Source organism: Cervus canadensis, chromosome 4 (genome assembly GCF_019320065.1).
Source record: "Cervus canadensis isolate Bull #8, Minnesota chromosome 4, ASM1932006v1, whole genome shotgun sequence".
NCBI lineage: Eukaryota > Metazoa > Chordata > Mammalia > Artiodactyla > Cervidae > Cervus > Cervus canadensis.
In genome coordinates, this window is record NC_057389.1 from 49,047,803 (window position 1) to 49,073,523 (window position 25,721).

The 25,721-nt window shown below is 43.0% G+C and overlaps 1 protein-coding gene across 3 annotated transcripts in view; it reads left to right on the top strand.

Moving 5' to 3' along the window:
* The window catches only part of HTR4 (5-hydroxytryptamine receptor 4), a 184,035-nt gene extending 160,709 nt beyond the window's left edge, over nt 1–23,326 (top strand). The window contains exon 8 of one of the 3 annotated variants that reach the window (XM_043465038.1): nt 21,065–23,326. In XM_043465038.1, coding sequence (XP_043320973.1) covers nt 21,065–21,149 — 85 coding nt within the window. In that variant the 3' untranslated portion in view covers nt 21,150–23,326. The remainder of the gene's footprint in view (nt 1–21,064) is intronic. The other 2 variants (XM_043465031.1, XM_043465042.1) reach the window with 2 other exon arrangements.
* The last annotated feature ends 2,395 nt before the right edge of the window (nt 23,327–25,721 follow it).

Below are 25,721 nucleotides of genomic sequence, written 5' to 3' on the forward strand. Positions count from 1 at the left end.
TGTTTGGTGAGGTTAATTAAGACACACTATTCTTTCTAAAATATATAGGAATGGACAACAAATGCAGAGTAATATTATTATTAGCAATCCAGTACTAAATGCTAGCTAAGTGCTAGTAATGGGGGGAGAAAAGATCTCTGGGCTTGTTATGACACCCTCTGTGGCCCTGATCTCAAGGGCAAAGGTAAAAATGGAAGAGGCCCTGTTGCTGCATTTTGTAGCTGTTTTTACCCTCCTGGTTTCTCTGAGTGTTGGTCACTCACCCAGCATGGATGGTTGGTTAATCTTCTGGATGGATTCCAGACCCAGACACCTGTGCTAGTGGGGAACTGGGGAGCTGCTATAGGATCCTAAGTGGGTATCTTGAGAGTATAACAAAGCATCATACTGTCAGGGACATCTGGAAAACCTAGCACTGATCACTATGCACTGGCAGGTTTTATCTTTCCCTTTTCCTCATCAGGTGGAAACTACAATGCATCAATTTTATTGTAGTCCTAACAGTTAGGGTATAATAAAACTCTTTTGAGAGTCTGATATAATCTATAGCCTTTCCCTTAGAAATCTGGAAAGAATTTTGAATACATTTCCAAGAAGTTCACTTATTCCCTGAAGTAAAAACCCAAGGTTAAAATGAAAATCTCCACTTTGTTATAAGACTGTATTGGTGGATACAGCAGTATTAACTTGATGAAGTCACAGACTCATCCTTATTGTCCTGTTTCTGGCTAGTGATGTATGTATCTCAAAGTCGTAAGCAGAGTCTCCAAGTGCCATTATTGTCAACAGAACAATTCATTGTGAAGATCATATTTCTTTACATAATATCTTTCCCCCAAATAGCTCTATGGAAATGATCTCATAAATTGGTATAGATTCCCTATGAGCTAAACCAAAGAATATGTCATTGCCTTCATTTACAGACTCAAACACAAGGTCTAGAGAATTTGAGCAAATGGTTGAGATCTTGGTTAATTGCTGAATCTAATCAGAAATCTTTCACTCAATAGAGATTTATGGCATGCCTACTATGTGTTAGGCACTGTACATAGCATTGGGTCTGCTAAACCTCAGACTGTTATCTTGTCCCAAAGACAAGATATAGGAAATTTGTTCAAATAGGGAAAAGCCTGTTCTCTTTGGAAATTGACTGGGATGACTATATTGTCCCTAGCTCAGCAAAAATATCTTACATTTTAAGAGCATATGTGAAAGCAATAGAGTGTGGGTTAACACACTTTATGAAAGCCAATAAAACTGAATTAGAATCCTGATTTCAATGACTTAAGTACTTGAGTATTTTGAGCATTAGTCTCCTTATCTGTAAAGTTGAAGTTATCTCTAGAGCAAAGGTCATCAAACTATGGTGGGCCACATCCAGCCATTGGCCTATTTCTGTGTAACCCTTGAGATAAGATTGATTTTACATTTGTAAAGGGGTATGAAAACTCAACAATAACAAGAACTAAACAGACTTCCCTCTCAGAAAAAAACAAAAGAGAAGAATATGCAACAGAAATGGCATGTGGTCCCCAAACCTAAAATTCTTACATCAAGCCTTTTATAGAAAAAGTTTGCCAACTCCTGTTGAATCAGAATGCCTGTGTTTGGATCCTTGTGGCCTCTTTCCACCAGCTTAATCTTGAGCAGATTACCCAACTGATGTGTCCAGTTTTTCTTATATGTGTCAGTTTGTTGTTGTTCACTCAGTCATGTCCAACTCTTTGCGACCCCGTGGACTGAAGCATGCCAGGCTTCCCTGTCCTTCACCATCTCCCAGAGCTTGCTCAAACTCATGTCCATCGAGTCGGTGTTGCCATCCAACCATCTCATCCTCTGTCAAACCCTTCTCCTCCCGCCTTCAGTCTTTACCACTAGCACCACATGGGAAGCCCCACAAAATGAGATAATCACATATAACATTACCACCTAGAGATACATCACATTGTTCAGTCACTCAGTTGTGTCCGACTCTTTGCAGCCCATGGACTGCAGCATGCCAGGCCTCCCTGTCCATCACCAACTCCTGGAGTTTACTCAAACTCATGTCCATTGAGTTGGTGATGCCATCCAACCATCTCATCCTCTGTCATCCCCTTCTCCTCCTGACTTCAATCTTTCCCAGCTTCAGGGTCTTTTCTAATGAGTTGGCTCTTTGCATCAGGTGGCCAAAGTACTGGGGTTTCAGCTTCAGCATTAGGCTTTCCAATGAATATTCAGGATTGATTTCCTTTAGGATTGACTGGTTTGATCTCCTTGTAGTCCAAGAAACTCTCAAGAGTCTTCTCCAACACCACAGTTCAAAAGCAACAATTCTTTAGCACTCAGCCTTCTTTATGGTCCAACTCACACATTCATACATGACTACTGGAAAAACCATAACTTTGACTATAGAGATAATAATAAGTACCTATTTCACATGATGTAACATGTATAAAATGCTGACACTGGAGGCCAGTATATGGTAAACAATTAAGAAATGCTAGCTATTATTATTAATATCATTATTACCACCATCATCAATTTTTCCAAAGATTTTTGTAGGGATTAAATGAGATGGTGTCTATTAAATACTCACTAGGGTGCCCTTTCATGATAGGCTCTCAGTAGATGTCAGCTAACTTTGTTATTATCATGATCATCAGCAGCAGCATTATTGTTTTCAAAACTCTTTCACATACAACATCTCATTAAAATCTCCCAACAGCCCAGTGGCTGGTGCTGTGATCTCCCTCTAATAAATGAGAAACGAAAGCACAAAGATATGAAAGGAGAGACACTGAGCCAGAAAGAGGCAGAATATGGAATAGCGTTAGATTTTGTGTTCTGGACCAGTGCATCCTCTTTCCTCACCATGTTGCCTCTCCATCAAAACATCTGAGGATCTGTTGTTTGTTAGTTTTCTCCAAATGATATACTTTGAGTCTTGGGAGCCTGACAAGGCAGGCAAACATGACTGTGTTCTTCCCTGGCAGGGCTCAGCAGACAGGAAGCTGGGATAATTGGATTCCAGCCATTCGATCTTAGGGCTGCATTTGTAACCAGCCAACTGCTGATGACCAAACCTAATGGAAAAAGCCCTGACCAAACAAACACAACCCCCCTGCAGGACCTCATTGTTAATGCTACAGAGAGTGAAATTCATCAACAGCAGCCAGATCCTATCTAATAGTTCCTATCCAGGGCAGAGGTGGCTTCAGAATGTGCCAGAACTTAGCCTCCCACTAGGGACAAGCAGAGGTCCCTAGCATAGGGAAGAGTGAGGTAAGGAGCCAAGACATTTTTGACAGCAGGGCTGATGTAGTCAGATCAGAACTGTATTTTATTTGGCTTTAGCCAAACTTGATTTGAGCAAAGTGTGCCCTCAGAGTGATGTTACAGCAAGTTGTTAAGATCGTTAGTGGTGCAGCCTCAGAGTGAGTTAATGACTGTAAAAATAGGTGATATTTCAAAGTTAGCTCATGGAAGGAGTCCCAGTCATTTCCAATCAGCTTTAGCTTAGAACAACTTCAGGTCAGATGTTTTTAAGGCAGTAGATTAAAAAAACACGCTGTTGTTGGGCAGTATGTTAAGTTGTGTTTCCTGATATTGTTACTGCAAAAATAATGAAAATTACCCTTAAGAAGCTTCATCGTTGTCCCTGATGTATAGGGCAGAATTTATGAAAGTACACTTTGTAGCTAAGGATTTGCCATGCTAGGGGAAGCTGTCTTTGGTTATGGCATTAAGCTTTGCTTAAAAACAACTTTGAGACTTGGTCCTCAACTGTTGTCCCAAAGACATAGAGCCCTCAGTCTGAGGAAGAGGATAATATGACCTCCTTTCCCAGGGAGGATACTGCTGTGGGTCCCTACCTTGGGTCAGATACAGGCTTATCCTCTGAGCTTATGGCAAATGATTTTAAGGTATTAACTCAGTATTTGTGGATAAGACCCTGTCTAGTAGCAAAGAATTCCTCCAAGCGTAACAGAGATTGAGCTAATCAGGAAAGCCAAGGTTCTTAGTCACAGCAGGTGGCAGGAGCTATCCGGGTGTTAGAAGTACTCCCGGCCATTATCTCGGATGCCAGCTCTCTGTCTGACCTCTTCCCTCTTTCTGCCACCAAGCATTGTCTTTTTGGCTTTGAGTTTATCTAACACCTGCTGTCAGGCAGTTGGCTAACCACCAACCAATCCCCAGCCTGTCACAGCTGCATCCAAACAGTAGCCAAAGCAGCCGTCACAGTGCTGTTTCCTGGGTCTGTGACCTGCCCCAGCTCTGTCCCAAGCTGCCAGGCCAAGACTCTGCCTGGACCAAATATGTTTGAATTTAAGAAAGGTAAGGCTGATCAGTTAGCATGGTCTTCTACATGTCTTGTCTGGGCAAGGGAAGGAACGTGTGATTTTTTTTCTGCTCATACTTTCACAATACCAACCTCTTAGGTTCGTGGTGGGTAAAAAATAAAATGATGTATGTCAAAGGCTTTATAAGATCATGGTCTACAGTACAAATGTAAGGGAAAATCTCTGTATATAAAAATGTAGATTTAGCTGGGCGAGGTCTTACATTAATACTCCAGCCAGTAAAAATTCAAACAGCCAGAGGTCACAGGAAAACTATTCAGCAAGGCTGACATGGACAAGGGACAGGGAATAAGGTCTTTAAGACATTTTATAAAATTTATGAAAATATAAATTCTTATTTTATACTAATATTTTAAATTTCATCTTAACATTTCTGCAATGTGTAATTTTAATCTCATCCCCCATGTTTAAGTGTAATGCAGAGCAAAAAAAGTGTTTGTAAGATTATATCTTCTTCTGAGATTTTTATAAGGAAAGTTTTTTTCCCCTAGAATTGCTACTATTTCAGACATGTCTATAACTTACCTATACATTGCACTCCCAAAATTTGCTCATTAAACTCGTTAAGGGTTATATCCAAGAAAAACAATATTGTTACTCACATTTAAAAGGATGTAAGAGTAATTACAGTAATTAAAAGCAGTAAGGGTAATACAAGAGTAATTAAAATTTTAATTAAGTAATTATTAAGGTCTAACATATATTTGTAGTATTAGTTATTTATAGTAGTTTGTATTATCCTATGTATAATCTCAGCCCCACACAAATACTGGCATCTATTGAACTGTGGAAGCTCAGAGCCATGGAGTTTCTCAGCTCCTCTTGCACTCGGAAACACCCTGGCTCCTACTGTTAGGAGCCATACCATATATGAGTTATTGAAATTGAAACTTTTCATAGAATAGACATTGTACTTGTTACGGTAACCCTTAGGAGAGCCTTGATTGTGAAGGATATTAAAAGCATGTCATCAGGCTAATGAAGGGCTAGAGAGAACCAGTTGAAGGAAGAAAAACATGTGGGTCCATGTCACTGTGAAATCATGTAGTTAATGTTTGACTAGCACAATACTGGAGAAGGCAATGGCACCCCATCCAGTACTCTTGCCTGGGAAATCCCATGGACGGAGGAGCCTGGTGGGCTGCAGTCCATGGGGTCGCGAAGAATCGGACATGACTGAGCGACTTCACTTTCACTTTTCACTTTCATGCATTGGAGAAGGAAATGGCAACCCACTCCAGTATTCTTGCCTGGAGAATCCCAGGGATGGTGGAGCCTTGTGGGCTGCTGTCTCTGGGGTCGCCCAGAGTCAGACATGACTGAAGCGACTTAGCAGCAGCAGCTCAATACTGGCTAATAGTTCATGAGCACCATGCCAGGCGCGATGAGCAATATGATCATGTCTCACCATAGCTAGCTGAGGGAAATACTGTTTTTATCTCTATGACAGATGAGGAAACTGTGGTATAGGGATGTCTGAGGTTGTGAGGCTTCTAAGTAATGAAGTTGTGATTAGAATTCTGAATATTTGACTCTCAACCACCATTGTTTGGCTAATGGTCAGTAAAGTAAAAACTACTAGATGAATAAGTCATAGTTCCTTCCCACAAGAGTAATTTATCTGGAAATACGCTATCTAAGTGTATGTACAGTTGTATTTAATAAGACACAGTAAAGGCTATCACAAAGGCAGTTTATATTGTCAAGTAAATTATAGAGGCAGAAAGGGCTATGTTTGATTAAAAGAGGGAAAGGGAATATCATGTTGAGATGGCCAGAGATGGCTGAAAGGAGGAAGTGGCCTACCCAACTACATTCTCAAAGATTCCTCATCATGGACATACCATAGGGAGTTAGCTAAAGAAGAGGGAAGAAGGGCAAAGAGGGTATGGTCTGTGCTTTTTTATCCTTATGATGAATTATTCCCTGATAGCTCAGTTGGTAAAGAATCTGCCTGCAATGCAGGAGACCCTGGTGCGATTCCTGGGTTGGGAAGATCCACTGGAGAAGGGTTAGGCTACCCACTCCAATATTCTTGGGCTCCCCTTGTCGCTCAGCTGGTAAAGAATTTGCCTGCAATATGGGAGACCTGGGTTTGATCCCTGGGTTGGGACGATCCCCTGGAGAAAGAAAAAGAAATTGTTTTAATCAGCTTGCCCTTAACAATTCTGACTCCAGGTTCCTGGCTTTCTACCTGGCTTCTTGCCTCATGAAAAAGTGAAATTTGATGTCTTGTTGAGGGAAGAAGTGGGCAGAGCTAGGAGAGCCTTTTAGAACCTGGTGTCTTGAAGGTATGAAGAAGTATTTGGATGGGGTTTCCTAATGCGGAGATTGGGGTATCTCTGGGAAATATAAGAAAGCCATGCGTGGCTTTTCTTTCTTGGAATGGGACCCAGAGCTCAAGATGAGCTTCATTCCTTGCCTGATCCAGAATCTACTGGGGGCTAGTTGGATGGGGATGGGGATGGAGATGGGGAATAGGTTGCTCTAGCTTTTAGAAGGGAGGCTCTGTGATCAAGATGCTCACTTTAAATGTGTGTGGTTCTGTCAGAAGGCCTTGAGGTCAGATCATGGTTTTCCCTCTTTTTTTTTTCCCCACAAAACCATTTTAACTTTACTCAACATTATGTAACAATCAACACGACTTCCAGTGTTTTCTCAGTCTTCTCTTGGTTAAGTCTTTCTCCTTGAACTGTTTTCAAAGGTCATAGATCTGAACCCCCCCATCCCTCTTACTAACCAGATTATTTTGGTCACAGTCAAGCCTGCTTCCAAGCCTCAGGTTCCACATTAGGAAATGAGAGTTAATAGTGTCTACTTCACAAGGCTGGCTTGAATATTATGTGCAACATTATATACGGGGATGTTGTATTGTGTATATTACATGGGATGATTCATGTATGGAATACAAGACAAGGCCTAGTTAGTGATGACGAAGAGGAAGGGGAAGGAAAAAGGGTGGCTTTCTGTACATAGCTTGGCCATAATACCATAAAAGATAATTTAGAATACTTGGCTTTGGTTCTGCCTCAGATGCTAACTACCCGGTGCCCTTGGACAGGTAACTTTCCCTCTCGGTGCCTGTTTTCTGACTTGGTTAATTAAGATAGCAACCTACAGTATAAACCTCCCAAGCATTTCTGTGACTCAAATGAGATTCTAGCTATAAAAGTGCTTTTCAGAGGTACTGCGTGGTATAACCGTGTTGTGCAATAATTATGCTCCCTTCCTTACCCTCCCCTAAAGGCACTTTGATTCTAGCAGAATGTTCAGCTGGGCTAAGATCACCTGTACACTAACCTCTGCATTTTTTGTTTTTTGTTTTTTCCCCCAACTTCTGTGGCTGTTTTCTGTTTCAACTAAAAGTGGCTGCTCCTCTGTCTCCAGTTTTTTCCTGCTCTTCTGCAATAGACCGGTTCCTGTATAGCTCTGAACATACTCTGTAAGTCTGTCACTGTCTGTGTTGTGAGTATACCTGCATCTGTCCGTTCACTTCTTCTCACAAAAGGTCCTTGGTTTCTCTTATTCTTCTGCCCTCACTGGGCCATGTTGAGTCCAGTGGACACATCACGTATCATGGAAACGTCACAGTTGTTGGCTGAAGCCTGTGCAGAGGTCCTTCTGGACCTTGATTGCTGTTGACCTGAAGGTCAAAGATTCACATGGTTTGAGAGCTTTATTTTCTATTACTTAATTTTAAATATTGTTTTGGGCTTCTTCCCTGTTCTGGGCGCATGATCTTCTCAAGCCCTCTAGGAGATGAGCACTTGATCGAGCTGAATTCCACCAGTGGTAACCGTGGTCCTCGGAGGCTTTTTCCAGGCCCCAGTTCATCCTGTGTCTCCTTGGCTGTAAGTGGTGAACCCCATCTTTCTCAAACAAATGATTGTGACTAAATTTTTTTTCTTTCAGTTTTTAAAAAGTCATTTTGTTTTGAAACACTTTTGTATCTGTAGAAGAATAATAGAGGGACGTCCCTGGTGGTCCAGTGGTTAAGAAACTGCGTTGCAATGCAGTAGTGTGCATGCGTTCATACTCAGTCATGTCCGACTCTGTGCAACCCCATGAACTATAGCCTGCCAGGCTCCTCTGTCCATGGGATTTTCCAGGCAGGAATACTGAAGTGTAGGAGATGCAGGTTTGATCCCTGGTCACAGAACTGAGGTGCCACATGCTGCAGAGCAACTAAGGTCATGCACCACATCTAGAGAGTCTGTGTGCCACTATGAAAGATCCTGCATGACACAACCAAGATGCTGCGTGGCACAACTAAGACCCAATGCAGTCACATAAATAAGTTACTTAAAATGAATAGTACAGTGATAGTACATAGTATGCATATATACCTTGCACGCAGCTTCCCCTCATGCTAACAGTTTAAATAACCATGGGACATTCATCAAAAGCTAGAAAATTAGCATTTATCCAATACTATTAAGTGAAACACAGACTTTATTTGGATTCCCCTAGTATCAAATCAGATTTTGAGTAACTTTGTTCGAAGTCATTATTTTGAATTTCCATTATTAAGTTATTTTGCACTACAGTAATGGCTTTGAGGGATGTTTGAAATATTTTCTTCCACCCTGTGTGGTCCCAGTTGGTTCTGCTGTGTTGATTTTTGTAGACATTCTTATGTTTCTGTTCTCTCTGCACATGTCACCTCTCCTTGTTTCCTGTAATCAGTTTATCTACAGTAGCATCACATATTTCCCTTCTCATCCTAGTTTCCAGTCTTTGCTCTGCTGTGTGTAGAAGGACGGGGCTTTCTAGAGTTGTAGGCAAACTAAGTTTACATATTCTCTGAGTGAAAAATGAGGAAGACTAGGAAAGTCCACACCTTTGGGACAACTGCTCTGATTACTGAGACCTTTGAAAAGAACAAACAAACCAAAGGTGTAGGTTTCTGGATAATTAGGGTCACTGGATACTGACCTTTGGATAAATGAAGTGTTGCTAGTAAAAGATTCACAGGAACACATACATACAGATGTCCCCCTGGTGGTTCATTTTCTCTTGATGCCTTAGGTTTTCCTGAATTAATGGCTAGCAGCGAAAAGTCCTGTCTCCACATGTACTGTTGTTTTCTTTTCCCTCCATCCCCATTCTTTCTTTGACTCCTTGAGACCTTCTGTATTAGCCTGCTCAGTCTTCCATAACAAAATATCATAGACCAGGTAACTTAAACACCAGACATTTATTTCTCACAATTTTGGAAGCTGAGGAGTCCAAGATTCAGGTGGAAGCAAATTTGGTTCCCAGTGAGAATCCTCTTCCTACCTTACAGATAGATATCTTGTCACTGTCCTCACATGGCAGAGAGAGAGAGAGTGTGGAGGTGGGGGGATGGAGAGAGAGGAGTCAGTTCTTTCTTCCTCTTCTTATAAGCGTGCTAATCCCATCATGGATGCCCTACCCTCATGACCTCTTCTAAACCTAATTACCTCCCAAAGGTTCCACCTCCAAATACCATCATATTTGGGTTTAGACCTTTAACATATGAATTTTTGAAAAAATAAAAACATTTGGTTTATAATACATTTCCATCCTGTACCAGCTGAGAGATATTCCTTTTTTAATCTTCAGACTCCTAGCTTCTTTGCCAGGGGGTGTCCATGGAAGTGACCGAACCCATGATGTGAGTTTTGTGTTTCTCAGTATCCTCCTCATGGAAGGATTGAATGACACAATGCCCACGATCCCTGTATTCCATGTCTACAATGACTTCCCACATTCTATCACATCCAAATCCTACACGCCCTTTAAGATCCATTCGATGCCATCTCCTTCCAGAGCCTTCTACACCACCCAGGAGCATTTATAATCTGTAGGAACACAAATTATCTGCTAATGTGAGGTGTCTGATTGTACATATGTCTGGCCTCCTGACATGGAATACCCACAGCCAGAAATACTCTCAGCCTGGTTTTTTCCCCAAAGAGGAATGTGTGGAGGGGATTACATCTCCCCACCCCATCCTCTGGAAGATATGGCATAGCACAGGAAAGAATAGAAAGTACTGTCATACAGCAGAGATAACCTGAGTGGTGAACACACAGGGCTGCTGTGAAGATCAGTGGGAGAATAGTTGCCAACATACTTTGTAATCAGTATAAATTCCAGGCAATGTGGGGAGGGTTGTCTCATTCTGTAATCCAGTCAGTAAACATTTCTATATATTCTATGATATTCTGCACTATATATTGTGAGCTATGTAGCAAGTATTAAAAAGAATAAGGCTGCGAAGTACTAATAACAGAAAGGGCTTGGGATTCTACCATGCCTGGGTTTGAATCCTGGCTTTGCTAGAAGGCAATGGCAACCCACTTCAGTACTGTTGCCTGGAAAAAAAGGACGGAGGAGCCTTGTAGGCTACAGTCCATGGGGTCATGAAGAGTCGGACACGACTGAGCGACTTCACTTCACTTTTGCCATTGCTAGTTGAGTAACCTCTGGCAAATCTTAACCTCTCTGAGCTTCAGTGTTCTCATCTGTGAAATGGAAATATATAAAATAACAGTGCTAACATCATAGACTCATTGTTAGTATTAAATGCAATAACATTTTAAAGTACGCAGTGCAGGGTCTGGTACAGAGGGCTGAAAGATTGATTCTTCTTTTAATAAGATGCCGGCTCTGCCTTCCAGGAGTGTCAGGAGGCCAGACATATGTCCAATCAGACACCTCACATTAGCAGATAATTTGTGTTCCTACAGATAATAAATGCTCATGGGTGGTGTAGAAGGATTCTGGAAGTAGGTGGCATTGAATGGATCTTAAAGAGTGGGTAGAATTTGGATGTGGTAGAATGTGTAAGTCATTGTAGACATGAAATACAGGGATTGTGGGCATTGTGTCATTCAGAATACTTTGGCCTGTGAGTGCTAGAATTCCTAACTAAAATTAACTTTAAAAATAAGATTATTTATCCATTTACATGATAAAAAGCTTGGTTTGGTAGAGTTTGGTAGTTTTAGGATTGGTTATTTCAGTGATTCAACAGCACTGTGAAGGACCCAGATGCTTTTCCTCTGCTCTTTTCAGCCTGTTAGCTTTCATTCTAAATGATACTCTTGTGATCACAAACTAGCTGCAATAGTTCCAAACATTGCATCTTCCTCACATAATCATAACCAAGTGCTAGAAGATAAGGTAGACTCTTATTGTACTTGTCTTTTATTCAGGAGGAAAACATTTTCCATCCCCCTAGCAGACCTTCAAGTATTGTTAATCAGAAGATCACAGGCCAAGCCCTTAGCTGTAATGCACCTGGTATTTTTGCCTATACTAGGAGACAGATTCTGTTAGAAAGAAAAAAGAATGTGTGAGCCTTTGCTTTAAATAACTCACAATGTTTACTATAGACTGTAAACCCATTTGTCCTTCCTGGAGAAAAACACAGGGAGATTTATTGAAAAGATACAGAGATGTTTCATGGATCCCCAGAATAGCAAACTCACTGGCCTTCCTGGTGACAAATGAGGAACATGGGTACTTTTAGGGATTAAGTTCCTCTTTCCATCTCTCTGAGACCATAATCTATTTCTGTTTTTTTCACTGCATATCAGCTTTATTCTTTTCTCTTTCTAGATCACCTTTCTTTGCTTCTATGAACACATGAGTCAAACCTGGCTCCCCTAGGCAGCCCTTCCCATTCTCAGCTCAAACACTAAGACCTTGATAATATCTCCATGTTCCCCAGTCACATATTTCCTGGAGATAGAAGCAGAGTTAACTTTGGATTCTGCCATGACCTGGAGGTGGACTTCCCTATAGCTCAGATGGCAAATAATCTGCCTGCAATGCAGGAGACCCAGGTTCGATCCCTGGGTCAGGATCGTCCCCTGAAAAGGAAATGGCAATTCAATCCAGTATTCTTGCCTGGAGAATCCCATGGACAGTGGAGCTTGGTGAGCTACAGTCCGTGGGGTCATGACTAAGTGACTAACGCATGACCAGGAGGTAGAGCCTCCTGACTAACACATGGCCAGGAGGTTAGAGCCTCCTGCAGGGGTGGGGACTAATCTAAGGGGGTCCTTAGATTAGGAAAGAAATGGCTGGAGACCACAGCCATACCTCCAGCCACAGCTGTGTGCTGTGGTTAAGAAGCATGTGTAAGAAATTGTGAGCCTGTGATAGTGTGGGGTGGGGAGACCAAGAGAGGAACACAGTTAAAGGAAACATTTCCTGTTTTGGAGTAGTTATAAATTCCTGTGTAAAAACAAACAGCTGAATTATAGGTGTGGATTTTAATCCCAGCTCCACCAACAATCAAAGAGAGGACCTAAGGCCAGGGTCCCTTAGCAAGAATATCTGTTTTCTAATGACAGAAATAAGCTAGTGCAGAGGGGAACAACCAGGGAGCCAGGGGAGAATAGGAACCCTGGTCTATGAGGAATCCTGAAGGAGTTGGAGGTGTTTCTCCTGGAGAAGGAAAATCACAGGTGATTGAGAGCTCCATCATTAATGACATTGGCATCCCATTAGGTTTGCAGGCTAAATTCAGACCGGACACCCTTCTCAATCGGTGGGACCAGTGAGGGTGTCCTGCTCACCATTCTCTACAAGGTCCTTCTCTCTCCTCCCACTTACTGCTCCTACTTGTTCTTATGACCTGTCTTGTCTCTTCCTGAGGAACGAGCCTCCACACTGGTCTCAGTGTCCCCATTGTCCCTGTTATTTCCCACAGTGCAGCCTGTATTCATTTCATTCTCCTTTACCTCAAGATTCAGCCCAACTTCCTTACCCTCAGTCATGGAGCCTCAGCTTCCTCTAAGCCTCATCTCCCAGGAACCTCATCCCTACCATGTAGGATGCTTTTAGAACAATCACCATTCCACAAACTAAGGATGCCACTCTAAGTTCTTCCCTCCTCCGCACTTCACCCAGCCCATGCCAGACCTTGAAAGCCCTCATCGTCCCCACGTCCAGGGCACTACCAGGTCCTGGGAGCCCTGCCTTCAAGGTGGAACCTGAATCTGACTACTTCCCAACACCTTCACTGCTACCATCCCAAATCTCCGAGTCACTGATATCTCATCCAACCATCTCATCCTCTGTTGTCCCCTTCTCCTCCTGCCTTTAGTCTTTCCCCACATCAGCGTATTTTCAAATGAGTCAGTTCTTCCCATCAGGTAGCCAAAGTACTGGAGTTTCAGCTTCAGCATCAGTCCTTCCAATGAATATTCAGGACTGATTTCCTTTAGGATTGACTGGTTGCATCTCCTTTCAGTCCAAGGGACTCTCAAAAGTCTTCTCCAACACAACAGTACAAAAGCATCAAATCTTTATAGGCACTTAGTTTTCTTTATAGTCCAGCTCTCACATCCATACATGACTACTAGAAAAAACCATAGCTTTGACTAGACAGACCTTTGTTGGCAAAGTAATGTCTCTGCTTTTTAATATGCTGTCTAGGTTGGTCATAACTTTTCTTCCAAGGAGCAAGCGTCTTTTAATTTCATGGCAGTGATTTTGGAGTCCCCCAAAATAAAGTCTCTCACTGTTTCCACTATTTCCCCATCTATTTGCCATGAAGTGATGGGACCAGATGTCTGACATCTCTAGACACCTTAAAAATCACCTGTGATATATTTTGTATAATTGACTCACTTTACTGCACACCTGAAACTAACACATTTTAAATTAAATATACCACAATAAAAATTAGGAAATAGAATAAAAATAAAGAGTGCCAGTCCACACTGCCTACTCCCCCAACATAAGCATAACAACAATGTTAAAGTCAGCATGTTGTTTTTGTGCTCAGTGGCTCAGTCGTGTCAGACTCTGTGGCCCCATGGGCTGTAACATGCCAGGCGCCTCTGTCCATGGAATTTTCCAGGCAAAAAAAAAACTGGAGTGAGTTGCCATTTTCTACTCCAGGGGATCTTCCTGACCCTGGGATAAAAACCAATGTCTCCTGCATTGGCAGCTGGATTCTTTACCACCTGGGAAGCCCCTAAAATCAGCATGTGCATGTGTGCAAAGTTGCTTCACTATATACCATCTTAAAGAAAAAAAAAAAAAAAGAAAGAAAGAAAAAAAATCACCTGTGACAGGCAAAATAGTGTCCGAAGAGGTTTGCATCCTATTCCTCAAAACCGATGAATCTATTACCTTAGATGGCTAAGGGACTTTGTAGATGTGATTACGGTATTGTAGTGAGATGGGGAGGAGATTTCCCTGGATTATCTGGATGGGCCCACTGTAATCACAAGCATCCTTATAAGGAGACAGGAGGATCAGGGTCAGAGGAAGAGATGTGATGGTGGAAGCAGAGGTCAGAGCAATGAGGCCACAAAGCAAGGAATGAGGGCAGCCTCTAGATGCTGGAAAAGATGAGGAATGGCGTTCTCTCCTGGGATCTCCAGAAAGAGTGCAGCTCCACCCAGAACCTTGACTTTAGCCCACTGACACCCATTTTGAACTTCTGACCTCCAGAACTGGAAGATAATAAATTTGCATTCTCTTGAGCTAGTAAGTTTGTAGTAATTTATTATAGAAGCAATGGGAAGCTAACTCCTGATTTGCCTCTGGCCCCCACTGCAACCCCACCTCTGCCCACTCTACACATCACAGCTAGAATGGTCTTCCAAATCATTAAGTCCTCATGAGCCCACTCTCGTTCCCTTGGCCAGCTTCGCGCTGCTCTGAGGATGAGCAAAACGGCCTTTAGCAAGGGGAGCCTTTGGGCCTTCACCCTCCTCCTGGAATGCTGCGCACCCTGTTCCGCTGTCACACCTGCCCTCGGGATGGTGGTCCTCTATTCTTGCTGGCCCTTAGCCAGCATCTTCCCCCTCTTTACCTGTTTAACCCTTACCCATCTTTCAGCTCTCATCTCCCTCACTTCCTCAGTCATGCTACCCTGACACACTAACCTTGGCCACATCCCCTGTGACATGTTCTCACAGCACCGCCAAGAACCTCTCATCCCTAACGCTTCTCAGGCTGGCTATTTTCCATCTCACTGTGGGTCTCCCACACGGCCCTGTGAGCTCCTCGTGGACAGGGACTATAGATTTTCCTCACTGCCCTGTTACCTTCAGGGCATGACACAGTGGTAAGCACTCATAATACGTTTTTAAATAAATAAGTGGCCGAATGAATAAATGCCTAAGAATTTGAAAATTTCATTTTCCTCTGAACATCAAAAAGCACCCAATATGAGATCTTTGTTTCCAGGTGATGGTGCTCCGGCTTCCATGAAACTTTGCTTTAGGGTTGAATCTCTTTAAACTCATGCACCTTGCATTTTAATTAAATCATCTTCTTGCAAGTGCCCCCATGTGAACACTGCCATGAGGGGGAGGGCCGCATGTGTAATAAAGTCTAATCATTTCCTTATAATACTAGGTTGGGCAGGCAAAGGGGGCTATTATCATGTGACTAATTACTGCATCCAGGCTGCTCTAAGTGTGATGCTAATTGCTCAGTGAATGAATTGTAGACTCAGGTAATTACCAAACCTAATGTGGCTTCAGTCATGTTTGAGTAAATTAATGCAGAGAGGGAAAGCAATCCAGCTTGAAGGGAGCTGCTTCCTGCCTTCCTGTTGCTTAGGAGACAGCAGTTGGGTTTTTTTCATCTGGACTCAGAGCTGTCCAGGTACACTCACACATCTGGGGTCTGCTTTCCACAGCTCAGCTCCAAGATTGCAGCTCTTTCATCAAACAGATCTTATACCAAACCAACCCGGAGACTTTTGTCACTCAGGACAACCTCTCTCTGGGGCTGTTTCTTTATCTGTAAATCCATCTTCAAGGTTTCCTTCAGCAGCCCTATGATCAATGACTAAGTGAACAAATATTTGATTAAAGAATGGATTTCTGCAAATCAGCCATCAAGTACTGGGTTCAGGTCTTACTTCTATCATCAAATAGCAAGTTTTCATAAACACTTATGGAGTGGTTACTAGCTGACTGGCACTGTTCTAGTAAGCATTTTATGTGTGTTATTTCACTGAATGCCCACAGTGACTCAGAACATTTTGAGTAAATCACAGTGCTAGAGGTAGGATTAAACTTAGGCATTCTGACTCAAAAGCCTGTATTCTTAACTACCTCATACATAACTACTTCTATGACCTTGGGAGTGTCACATATTTTGCACCTTGGTTTCCTTACCAGTGAAGATTTCTGCACCCACTACATGTCCAGCCTTTTGTGAAGGTCTTTATAGATGTTGATTTTATCACAACAAAGCTGTGAGGTAGGTAGAACTAAGCTACTTGATCAGGTAACACATCTAGTAAATGGTAGAGTCAGGATCTGAATGCTGTTTTGCAGTATCATGCGCTTTCATGCACCCTTGTTGGAGAAATGCTGCCCAAAGTCAGTCACTGTCACCACATCAGGCGGACCTGAACTCACAAGGCAGTATGAGTCCATAAGATAGCTTACCATATCATTCCAAATCTGCTCAGGTTACTTATTTACTGTCAAAGTGAAAATACCAAATTAAATATAGGTCTCATGAGATTTGGAGAAACCTCTGCAAGTCAGACAACCACGTAAGACACACCGCCCTCTGCTAGAGTCCTATCGAGGAAATCTCAGACTGGCCTCTCCTTTCTGGGTGTATCACCCATGATGGTGACAGGACCATCCCAATGTAACAGGAAACATGCCCATGTGTAATGGGAGCTTCTGTCTTTCCACTGAACTCTGGAGCCTCCACTTGTTATTCCTAAACAACTCACTCATTAGCACACGAGAAACAGATACTCAGGAGAGACATGTTAAAGGCTGCTGTGGAGGTGTGCCTGATTCCATGGCAGCATATCTTTGTATATAAATATGAAAAGATGCCTCAAACAGGACACCCTCTTCATGCGGACTTGATTGATTGCCAGTGAGCATGGCTTATTGGCCATGAAAAGGGCAAAGGTTTGGGAATGTGTTTTGAGGTTAAGAGTGTGGGTGTCATAGACACTGTGGCCTTAAATAAATTGCTTGACTTCTCTGAGTCTTAGTTTTCTCATCTGTAAAATAGGTCCTAGTATAGTTGCTACTTGGGTTCCAAAGCCACTGTGGATGATGACTGCAACCACAAAATTAAGAAACTCTTGCTCCTTGGAAGGAAAGCTATGACAAACCTAGACAGTGTTTTACAAAGCAGAGACATCACTTTGCCAGCAAAGGTCTGAATAGTCAAAGCTATGATGTTTCTAGTTGTCATGTATGCGTGTGAGAGTTAGATGATAAAGAAGGCTGAGCGCCAAAGAACTGATGCTTTCAAACTGCAGTGCTGGAGAAGATTCTTGAGGGTCCCTTGGACAGCAAGGAGATCAAACTAGTCAGTCCTAAAGGAAATCAACCCTGAATATTTATTGGAAGGACTGATGCTGAAGCTCCAATACTTTGGCCACCTGATGTAAAGAGTCAACGCATTGAAAAAGACCCTGATGCTGGGAAAGATTGAAGGCAGTTGGAGAAGGGGATGACAAAGGATGAGATGGTTAGATAGCATCACCGACTCAATGGATGTGAATTTGAGCAAACAGGTGGGCCTCTGACTGTGGTCCTGGTCAGGCTCTGCCACTCACTTACCACAATGCTCATTACTCACTTGGATGCACCAAGTTTCAGTTTTTTCTCCATATAATGTTGGTTTTATTGCCTACCTTACCTGGCCTGAAAAGCTACTTTTGAAGTCATGGGTGGGAAAATCAATTAGTGCTGCTTTGGTGCCCATGCTTGCCAAATGAGAGCTTGTGTTCTGATAAGGGAGAAAGAACAAGATCTGGGAGCCTTCAATATCTTGAATTCTTTTAAGTTTTGCCTGTAAAGGAAATTAAGCAGGAAAATATTTTTAAGCCTAGAATTATATATGCTGTCATTATTATATACTCACATCTAAATGAGATATTGAGGGAAAGAAGTAAATAGAATAATTTTAGCTTCAATATTTTGAGATTCTGTTTTGTGTCAGACTCTGTGCTCCTGTTTTTCATACATAATATAATTTGGTCCATACACCAGTACTGTGAGGTATCTCTGTCACTCTGTCACACTGGAGGAAAATGAGGCATCGTGACATTGAATAACTTGCTAAATATCACAAAGCTGGTAAGTGGTAGAGCCTGGTTTGGGGAAAAGGTCTGCTGACTCAAGTCATAGTTTTTTATCACTGTGCTGCACAACACAGCCTCTAGTTGGTGAGATAAGGTCAGGGAAACCCCACCACACATGACAGAGTCTGAGAACAGTTTTAAAGGCTAGATCTTCTGCTAGGATTAAGTATAACAGCAAACTACTCCTTCACTCAGATTATTGCTGTAACCTCCTGAATCCCCGTGCTCATGTCAACTCCATTCCATCTACTCTCCATAGAGCAACCAGACAGAGCCAGCTAAGAAGTCATTCAGATTATGTCAGGGCACTGCTCAAACCTCTCACATGTAGTGAAAGTCAAAGCCTTACAGGAATCTGCAAGCCGTGGCCCCTCCACCTCCACACTCTGGCCCCAGCTACCTCACTGACCTCAACTTTCAACTCCTTCCACTCTTCCCCTCACTCTTTCTGCCTTGGCACCCAGGATCCTTGCTTTTCTTCAGACCTTCCAGACAGAATCTAACCTCAGGACCTTTGCACCTGCTGTTCTACCTGGAATGTTCTTCTCCCTGATATGCACCTGTCTCCATTCTTTATTATATTTCATAGGATCTAGTCAGAAGACAGAAACCACACCAGCTATTTAAGCAATATTTTAATATTTTAATATATGGAGGTAGTAACTGTAAGAAGCAACCACTCCCTCTAGGGCTGAGAGAACAAAAGGAGTAACCAAAAAAAAAAAAAAAAAAACCCCTAGAAATTTAGAGAGATCCCACAGAGCAGAAACTTGGACCTTTGAGGAAAAAGAGGCACTACCTCCGAGGGGCTGTTATGAAGCTGGTTATGTAAGAGTGGGAAAAACTGTAAAAAAGACTTTCTGCTGCTACAGCAAGGCAGCGCTGCTGCTGAGGAAGCATGGGTGGGGTGATGCTCATGAGAAGCTGAGTAGGTAGGAAGCTCGCAGGAGGAGCAAGGCTCTTCTCTTCCATCCAGGCTTCCAGTCATCTGCTGGAGAAGTCTGAGAGAAGCCAGCTCACAAGCCAGAATTTGCTTTGCAGAACCACAAAGCCAAGCTTAGAAGAGTGGTATTGAGGCTGAGAGATTATGACTCTATAGCTGGAACACTGACCACCCTAAAGTCTTTACTCACATATCTCACTGGGACTGTCCTGGCCACCCTCATGAAGACTGTGTGATCCAACCCTTTCTATAACTCTTTCCACCTCATTTTTCTCCTCAGCACTCACCTAGCAGGTACTTGTGGTTCTTCAGGTCATGGCTCTGCTGCTCACCTCTCCATTAGCACCATCTGCAGTGACACTTCTGTCACTGAGCAGACTCATGCCCTTCGTCTTGTGTTCCTCAGCTAACACCTGCTTCTGTCTAGCTAGGAGGATATTTTATTCTGGATCAGGGCACCATGGACATTTTGGGCCAGTTATTTCTTTGTTGTCGGAGTCTGCGCCATGTACTAAACAATATTTAGCAGCGTTCTTGATCTCTACCCACTAGATACTATTAGCATCACCCCTACCATGACAAGCAAAAGTGCCTCCAAATTGTTTCTGTTGAGACTCACTGTTCTAAATTTATAGCTGGTCCATGGCTTGTGTGTGAACCAGTTAAACACATGGGTGTTGGCATCAAATAGACCAGGTTTGATAGGCTGTATCTTCACATATTACCTGTACTCCTTTGAGCAAGTCACTGAGGCTACGTGTAATTTGGCTTAAATGAAAAATAGACATAATCTTATTTCATGGGGTTGTTGTGCAGATTATATAGAGTGGAGAGAGTTTAGTACAGTACCTGGTATATACCAATCAGTCAACACAAGTCAACAATAAATTAATATAATTCAAAGGAAAGCATCAGTATAATTCTTGAGAAACCACCATCAAGTTGGTTGTCAACACATGATGCCGAGTAACTAGTGTGTGTTTATTTTACTGAATGGACTTGACATTGGCCATGAGAATGAGAGGTAATAGCCCTTCTAAACTGTAGAAATGTCAAAAGAATCACTGCCAGATGCTGTAAACCGGATTACTGGTGACAAGACCCACTTGCGATTAAGACTGATTTAAATGCAATTAACATATTGAGTGCAAGTGTGTGATACTGCAGAAAAATAATAAACGCTAGTCAAATGGTAAAGTTCACTCTGATGCTGTTGGATCCATCTAATTGAGTTACTGTCCCAAATGTCACCAGAAGAAATTCAACTAACAAATACAGCTACATTGTCTTTCAGGCTCTGAGTGGTTTATGAGTCTCAGTTCAGAATCTGGGTATTGCTGAACCCAGAACCATCTCTGCTAAGATATTTATAATAGACACTGCCTGAAGTGGTACGTAGGGTCCATTTTGATGAGTAACACAAGAACTCCAGGTTTTGTCGCAGGGAAATAAATCTGAGTACCAATGCCAGTTCTACCCCTCACTCTATATAACCCTGGGCCTGTCCTTTCCTCCGGGACTTCAGTTAAAAGGAGCAGTTCAGATGCTGTTCTTTGGGCTTCCCTCTTGATGAAGTGCCAGCCCCACCTCGCCAAGCTCTCAGAAGCGGGCGGGGAAAGGACATCAAGAGTCATGGGCGTGCTCTCTTTGGTGTCCTTGAAGAATGCCTATCAGACTCTCAAGCTTTCTTTCCTTCCTCCTTAGGTACACGGTTCTGCACAGTGGACACCAGGAACTCGAGAAACTGCCCATACACAATGACCCAGAATCCCTGGAATCATGCTTCTGATTGAGGACATGGCTCACAACTGAGCCATTCATTCCCATTCATGTCTGCATGAACAGGACACCCTGGCATCTCTCCTGACCCTCATCACCACCTGAGAGGCATGGGCCGTGGGGCCAAGGGCCCAGGGAAGGCACGTGGATGACAGGGTTGGATGGAACCCAAGGGCAGAGCGTGGAGTACCTCAGAGCTGAGAAGAGGCTTCAGGTGCCATCAGATGCAGGCTCCCAGCCCACACAGAAGCGGCGTCCTCCATTGCGTCCTGGAGGCTGGTCAGTCTCTGCTTGTATACCTCCAGGGACAGGAGCTTACTCCCTCCTAACACAGCTCCTTCTATTGTGGAGAAGATTTAGTTATAAGGAAGCTCTTTCCTTTGTTGGGACACAGATTTGTCTCTGCTTTAGTTTGCATCTAGGACCAAGCAATTGGCCCCCTTCTTTCACTGAGAGCTCTCAAATATTGGAAGACCATGATCTGCCACCTACCCATCTTTTAAAGTCTTCTCTCTGAACTCAACGACTCCAATTTCCTCTCCATTCTGGCCATCTTCTGGATGTGCATTGGTGGGTGAATTAATCAAGGCTCTCACAAAGAGATTAGGTTGATGTCAGTGCCAAGATATCTGTCCAGAAGCACTGAATTTTCTCAAGTGAAGCATCAGTGTTTTTTGGTTCATAGACTTGAACATTTTTCTTTTCTTGGGGATAGACTTTGGAAACTCTGCTTAGGTTTTGGTTTGGATCCATTATCAAAAGGCCTCTTTATAGCTGGTCTGATGTGTGTATGTATGTGTGTGTGTGTTTAAAGATATTTTCTCATTGGCAGACTTGCTCTGAGGTCATTCAAAATAAATCTTGATTCACTCCCCTTCCATGACAGTGGGAAAAGGACTTACCCCTTTACCAAGAATGTTGACTGAGAATTGTCCTACACTTCAGATTTTGGGAGGGATACTCAGTTGCTCATATAAGCCCCTTTTAGAGGCTTACTTTCTTGGGAAACTTCATTGGCCTCCTTCCCATGAATTTCCTGGGCTACCATTTTTCTACATCTTTTTAGGTATCTCATTTCTTCCAAGCTCCTAAGGAGATGCTTCCCTGATGTCAAAGCCAACACCAAATGACTTTATGTTGGGGTGAATTATCCCCTCAGCTGGAGACTCTATGGTTATTCAGTTGCCTCTCTTTTGGTTGCTGATAAAAACCCTACTGAGAGTGTTCACTGCTGGTCGTTATGGGGAAGCCTAGGGAAGGGGCATCGTGGTGGGTAGTCGGGAGTGTATAGAACGTGAACTACAAGATAAAGAAGTGCCAGAAGTTTCTAACCTCACCAGTTCTCCTTGCCCTTTTACTTGGTCTGTTGTCCCCACTTTCCTTCCTAAGTGATCCCAGAAGCCACAGTTGCCTCCTTATCAGCCATTTCATCCACGAGGGAAGGACCTGTCAGTCCCCAGATTGTGGGAGGATGGTCAGACTCAACATAAGACCTGGGTGAACTACACCCTGATTTTAGCACCCAAAGCCCCACATTCTAGGAAACCTTTTAATCTCACATAAACTAGGCTGAATGGTCACCCCGTTGATGGGGACCTCCCTGTGCTGAGGGTTAATATGCCTCCTCAGAATTGCATTTCCTTTATTTTCACTTTTTCATGGAAAAGGCAGAGATAAGTGAATTTGGGAGTCCAGACTTTTCTGCATGCTATCTAAATGTGGTCTTTGTTCTCAAAGGATAAAGGACTTCTTAGGGAAAGACTAAGGAATCCTTGCTTTGAGGCAGCTGGTACACTTTAATGTCTCCCAAAGTAAATAATTGCTACTATATAATACATATGTAATACATGCATATACAAATACAGTAGGATTTCTTCCCTATGAAATGTTTCTTTTCCCAGGAATGTAGAAAGCATATTTGCTTATGCAAAATATTATTTCTCTGTGGTAGCCTCCCATATTAAGTGGCAACTTGAACTCATCAGGGATCCAAAGATTACAACATGGATGGGAAAATGAGACTTGACCGTGTCACAGGTCCGTATCTTCTGGACTCTCTGGATATGCTTGTGTGGGCCAGCCCATGAGTGGTGTCTGTAGAGGTCACAGGCACCCTGGGTCAGGGAAGGAACAGCAATTGCAGGAACAGGAGCCCTTGCCGTTGTCAGGAAGATGGTCCCTTCTGTAGAGAGAGTCTCACAAGCATCTTTTGCCATCTCTTTGGAGGAGGGCTGGGAGGACGTGGGTGATGCGCCAGATGCTCACATTGGAGCCTCACAAAACAGAAGCAGAGTTGCTCTATCTGGACAGCTGCTGGCGTGGCATTACTTAAATCTCTGGCTTCTGGGAATCTAGGTAATACGGCATGTGTGTGGAAGAGTCAGAAGGAGAAGAACTGGAGCTTTTCAAGGAAGAGGTACTTTGCTGTCTTCTCTGAGGTCATCCTTTTCCAGAAAGCTTGCAACATCATGAAGGGATGCTCCTGGGGGGGCACACGACCCCAGCCACATCTGCTAGATTAGCCTTGACAGCCAGGCTGCCCCATGCCTGGGATAAAGAAGGTTCACCTGTGCTGCTCTGCACCTTGACTCTCCAGCCCACAGGGCTGTCCAGGGAGAAGCCCTGACACTCCCCATCCAGCTCATGATCAGCAGCTAGGAAGCAAAAATGATAAAAAGCCAACTTCAGTTAACACTCAAGTATGTGTCTGCAAAAAAATCCTTTCTGAGACTTCACCTTTCACCTCACCATTTCCTCTTCATGCTGCTAACTTGCTCTGTGCTGTAGCAAATTGCTGTCTAGCTGGGGCTTGGGGGGTGGGCATGGGGGTGGATGAGGGAGGGAAAGGGGGTGGTCTGCTGGCGAGTGGCTATAACTAAATTCTTTCGCTATTGTCTTCAAGAAACAAAATAATGTCTTCTTGGTGCCTTGCTGTCTATCCGTTTTTCTCTTTGGTGTTCTATCTCTCTTTGGTGAGAGATCAATATTGCTTTTCTCTTTTTCTGTATGACTCTGGTTTACTCTGGTTACTGTAAGAGCTAGTCTAGAGCAGGGGTTGGGGGGTGGGGGGGAAAGACTAATGCACTTACCTCTTCTAGCCATAACGTGCAATCTCTTCTCCATCCAATCTAGAAAACTGAGACCAAATATTTGATTTGAATGTGAACAAATCAGGGATGGATTTGAAGGCTCGAGTTTGAGACACCGTGTTACTTTGGGCCTTCCTTAACCAGCGCTTGCCTCACTTATCTCATTTACAAAATGGAGACAATCTCTGAGCTGGTAGGATTGTTAAGTGTTCTAACATGTCACCCAAGGATTTTTACCAAACATGTGTCCTGCCTGTACTGTTATTTATTTAATATTTTTATTTAAGTCAATTCAAGTTTTTACTCACATAGATTTATTTTAGAAAGAAACATTCTATCAGTACCCCCAAATAGAAAATCAGTATTGCCATAAATAGAAAGCAGCCACAGAGAGAAATAAATGAAAACAAAACATGGTTATTAAGTTTTAATAGAGCCTGCTCTCTGCTTTCCAGTTTGAAAGAGAAACAGTGAGTATCAGAGAGTTGTTAGGGCACCCACCTCCCATGAGGTATCTTTAAGCTAAGAAGAGTTGAAACGGGACTTACCTGAGAAGAACTTCCAAACTTTGAGTTAATGTGGTTTCATGACAAGCTGCATTCCTACATTTTGGCAACATAGAAGGGAAGTAAAATTGCTTATATTTTAACTACTGTTATCTTATGTTCAGATTAGGTTTCTCCTTTCCATTTCTTTTTCAGCTCACCCCAGAACATGTCTTAGGTAATAATAAAATGATAATAATAATAATAATGTATCAATAATAAGAGGAGGAGCATCTAATGAGCTCCTTTCTGCTAGGCACTGTGGTAAGTGCTTTACATGGATCATCTATAACCCTCATAAAATCCTTACAAGATAAGTACCAGATTTTGCCCTTTTGCCCTGCTCTCCAGATGAGCACACCTCCACTGAGAGATCTGGTGATGAGTCCAAGGGAACAGACCTGGGAACTGTGGATTTGGAATGGGAATGCTGGCAGCCAGTCTGACTCTAAACCCCACGGCCCTACATGCGTGCGACAGTTGCTTATTGGGACTGACCGACTCCACATGCCCATGTTGGACCCTGTTCCAGGAGAGCACGGTGAACAAGCCGAGGCTGGCCCCATCCTCATGCTTCCTGAGAATGTCCCTTCCATGTAGGCCTGGGACCTGGAGAGGAGCTAGGGATGTGTCTACTCCAGAGTGAAACTCTGCCACACACTTGCTGTATCTTCTGCTCCCTTTCACTTTCTGAGCCTCAATTTCCATCTTTAAACATTGCAGGGATTCAGACTGAAGATTAATCAGAAGGAAAGACCTTTCCCTACTGATGTCTCATAGTCTTCTTGTATTCAGCAGCCGGGAGTCACTGAATAACCAGCAAAGGACCTTGGGGATCAGGTGTGTGAGCCAAAGAGGTTAGTCTTTTATGTTTCTGACCGTCAGCAGGAGTGGCCCCCCAGCAGGAGTGGCCCCAGTGGAAGGCAGTCTGACTTCCTCACATTTCTA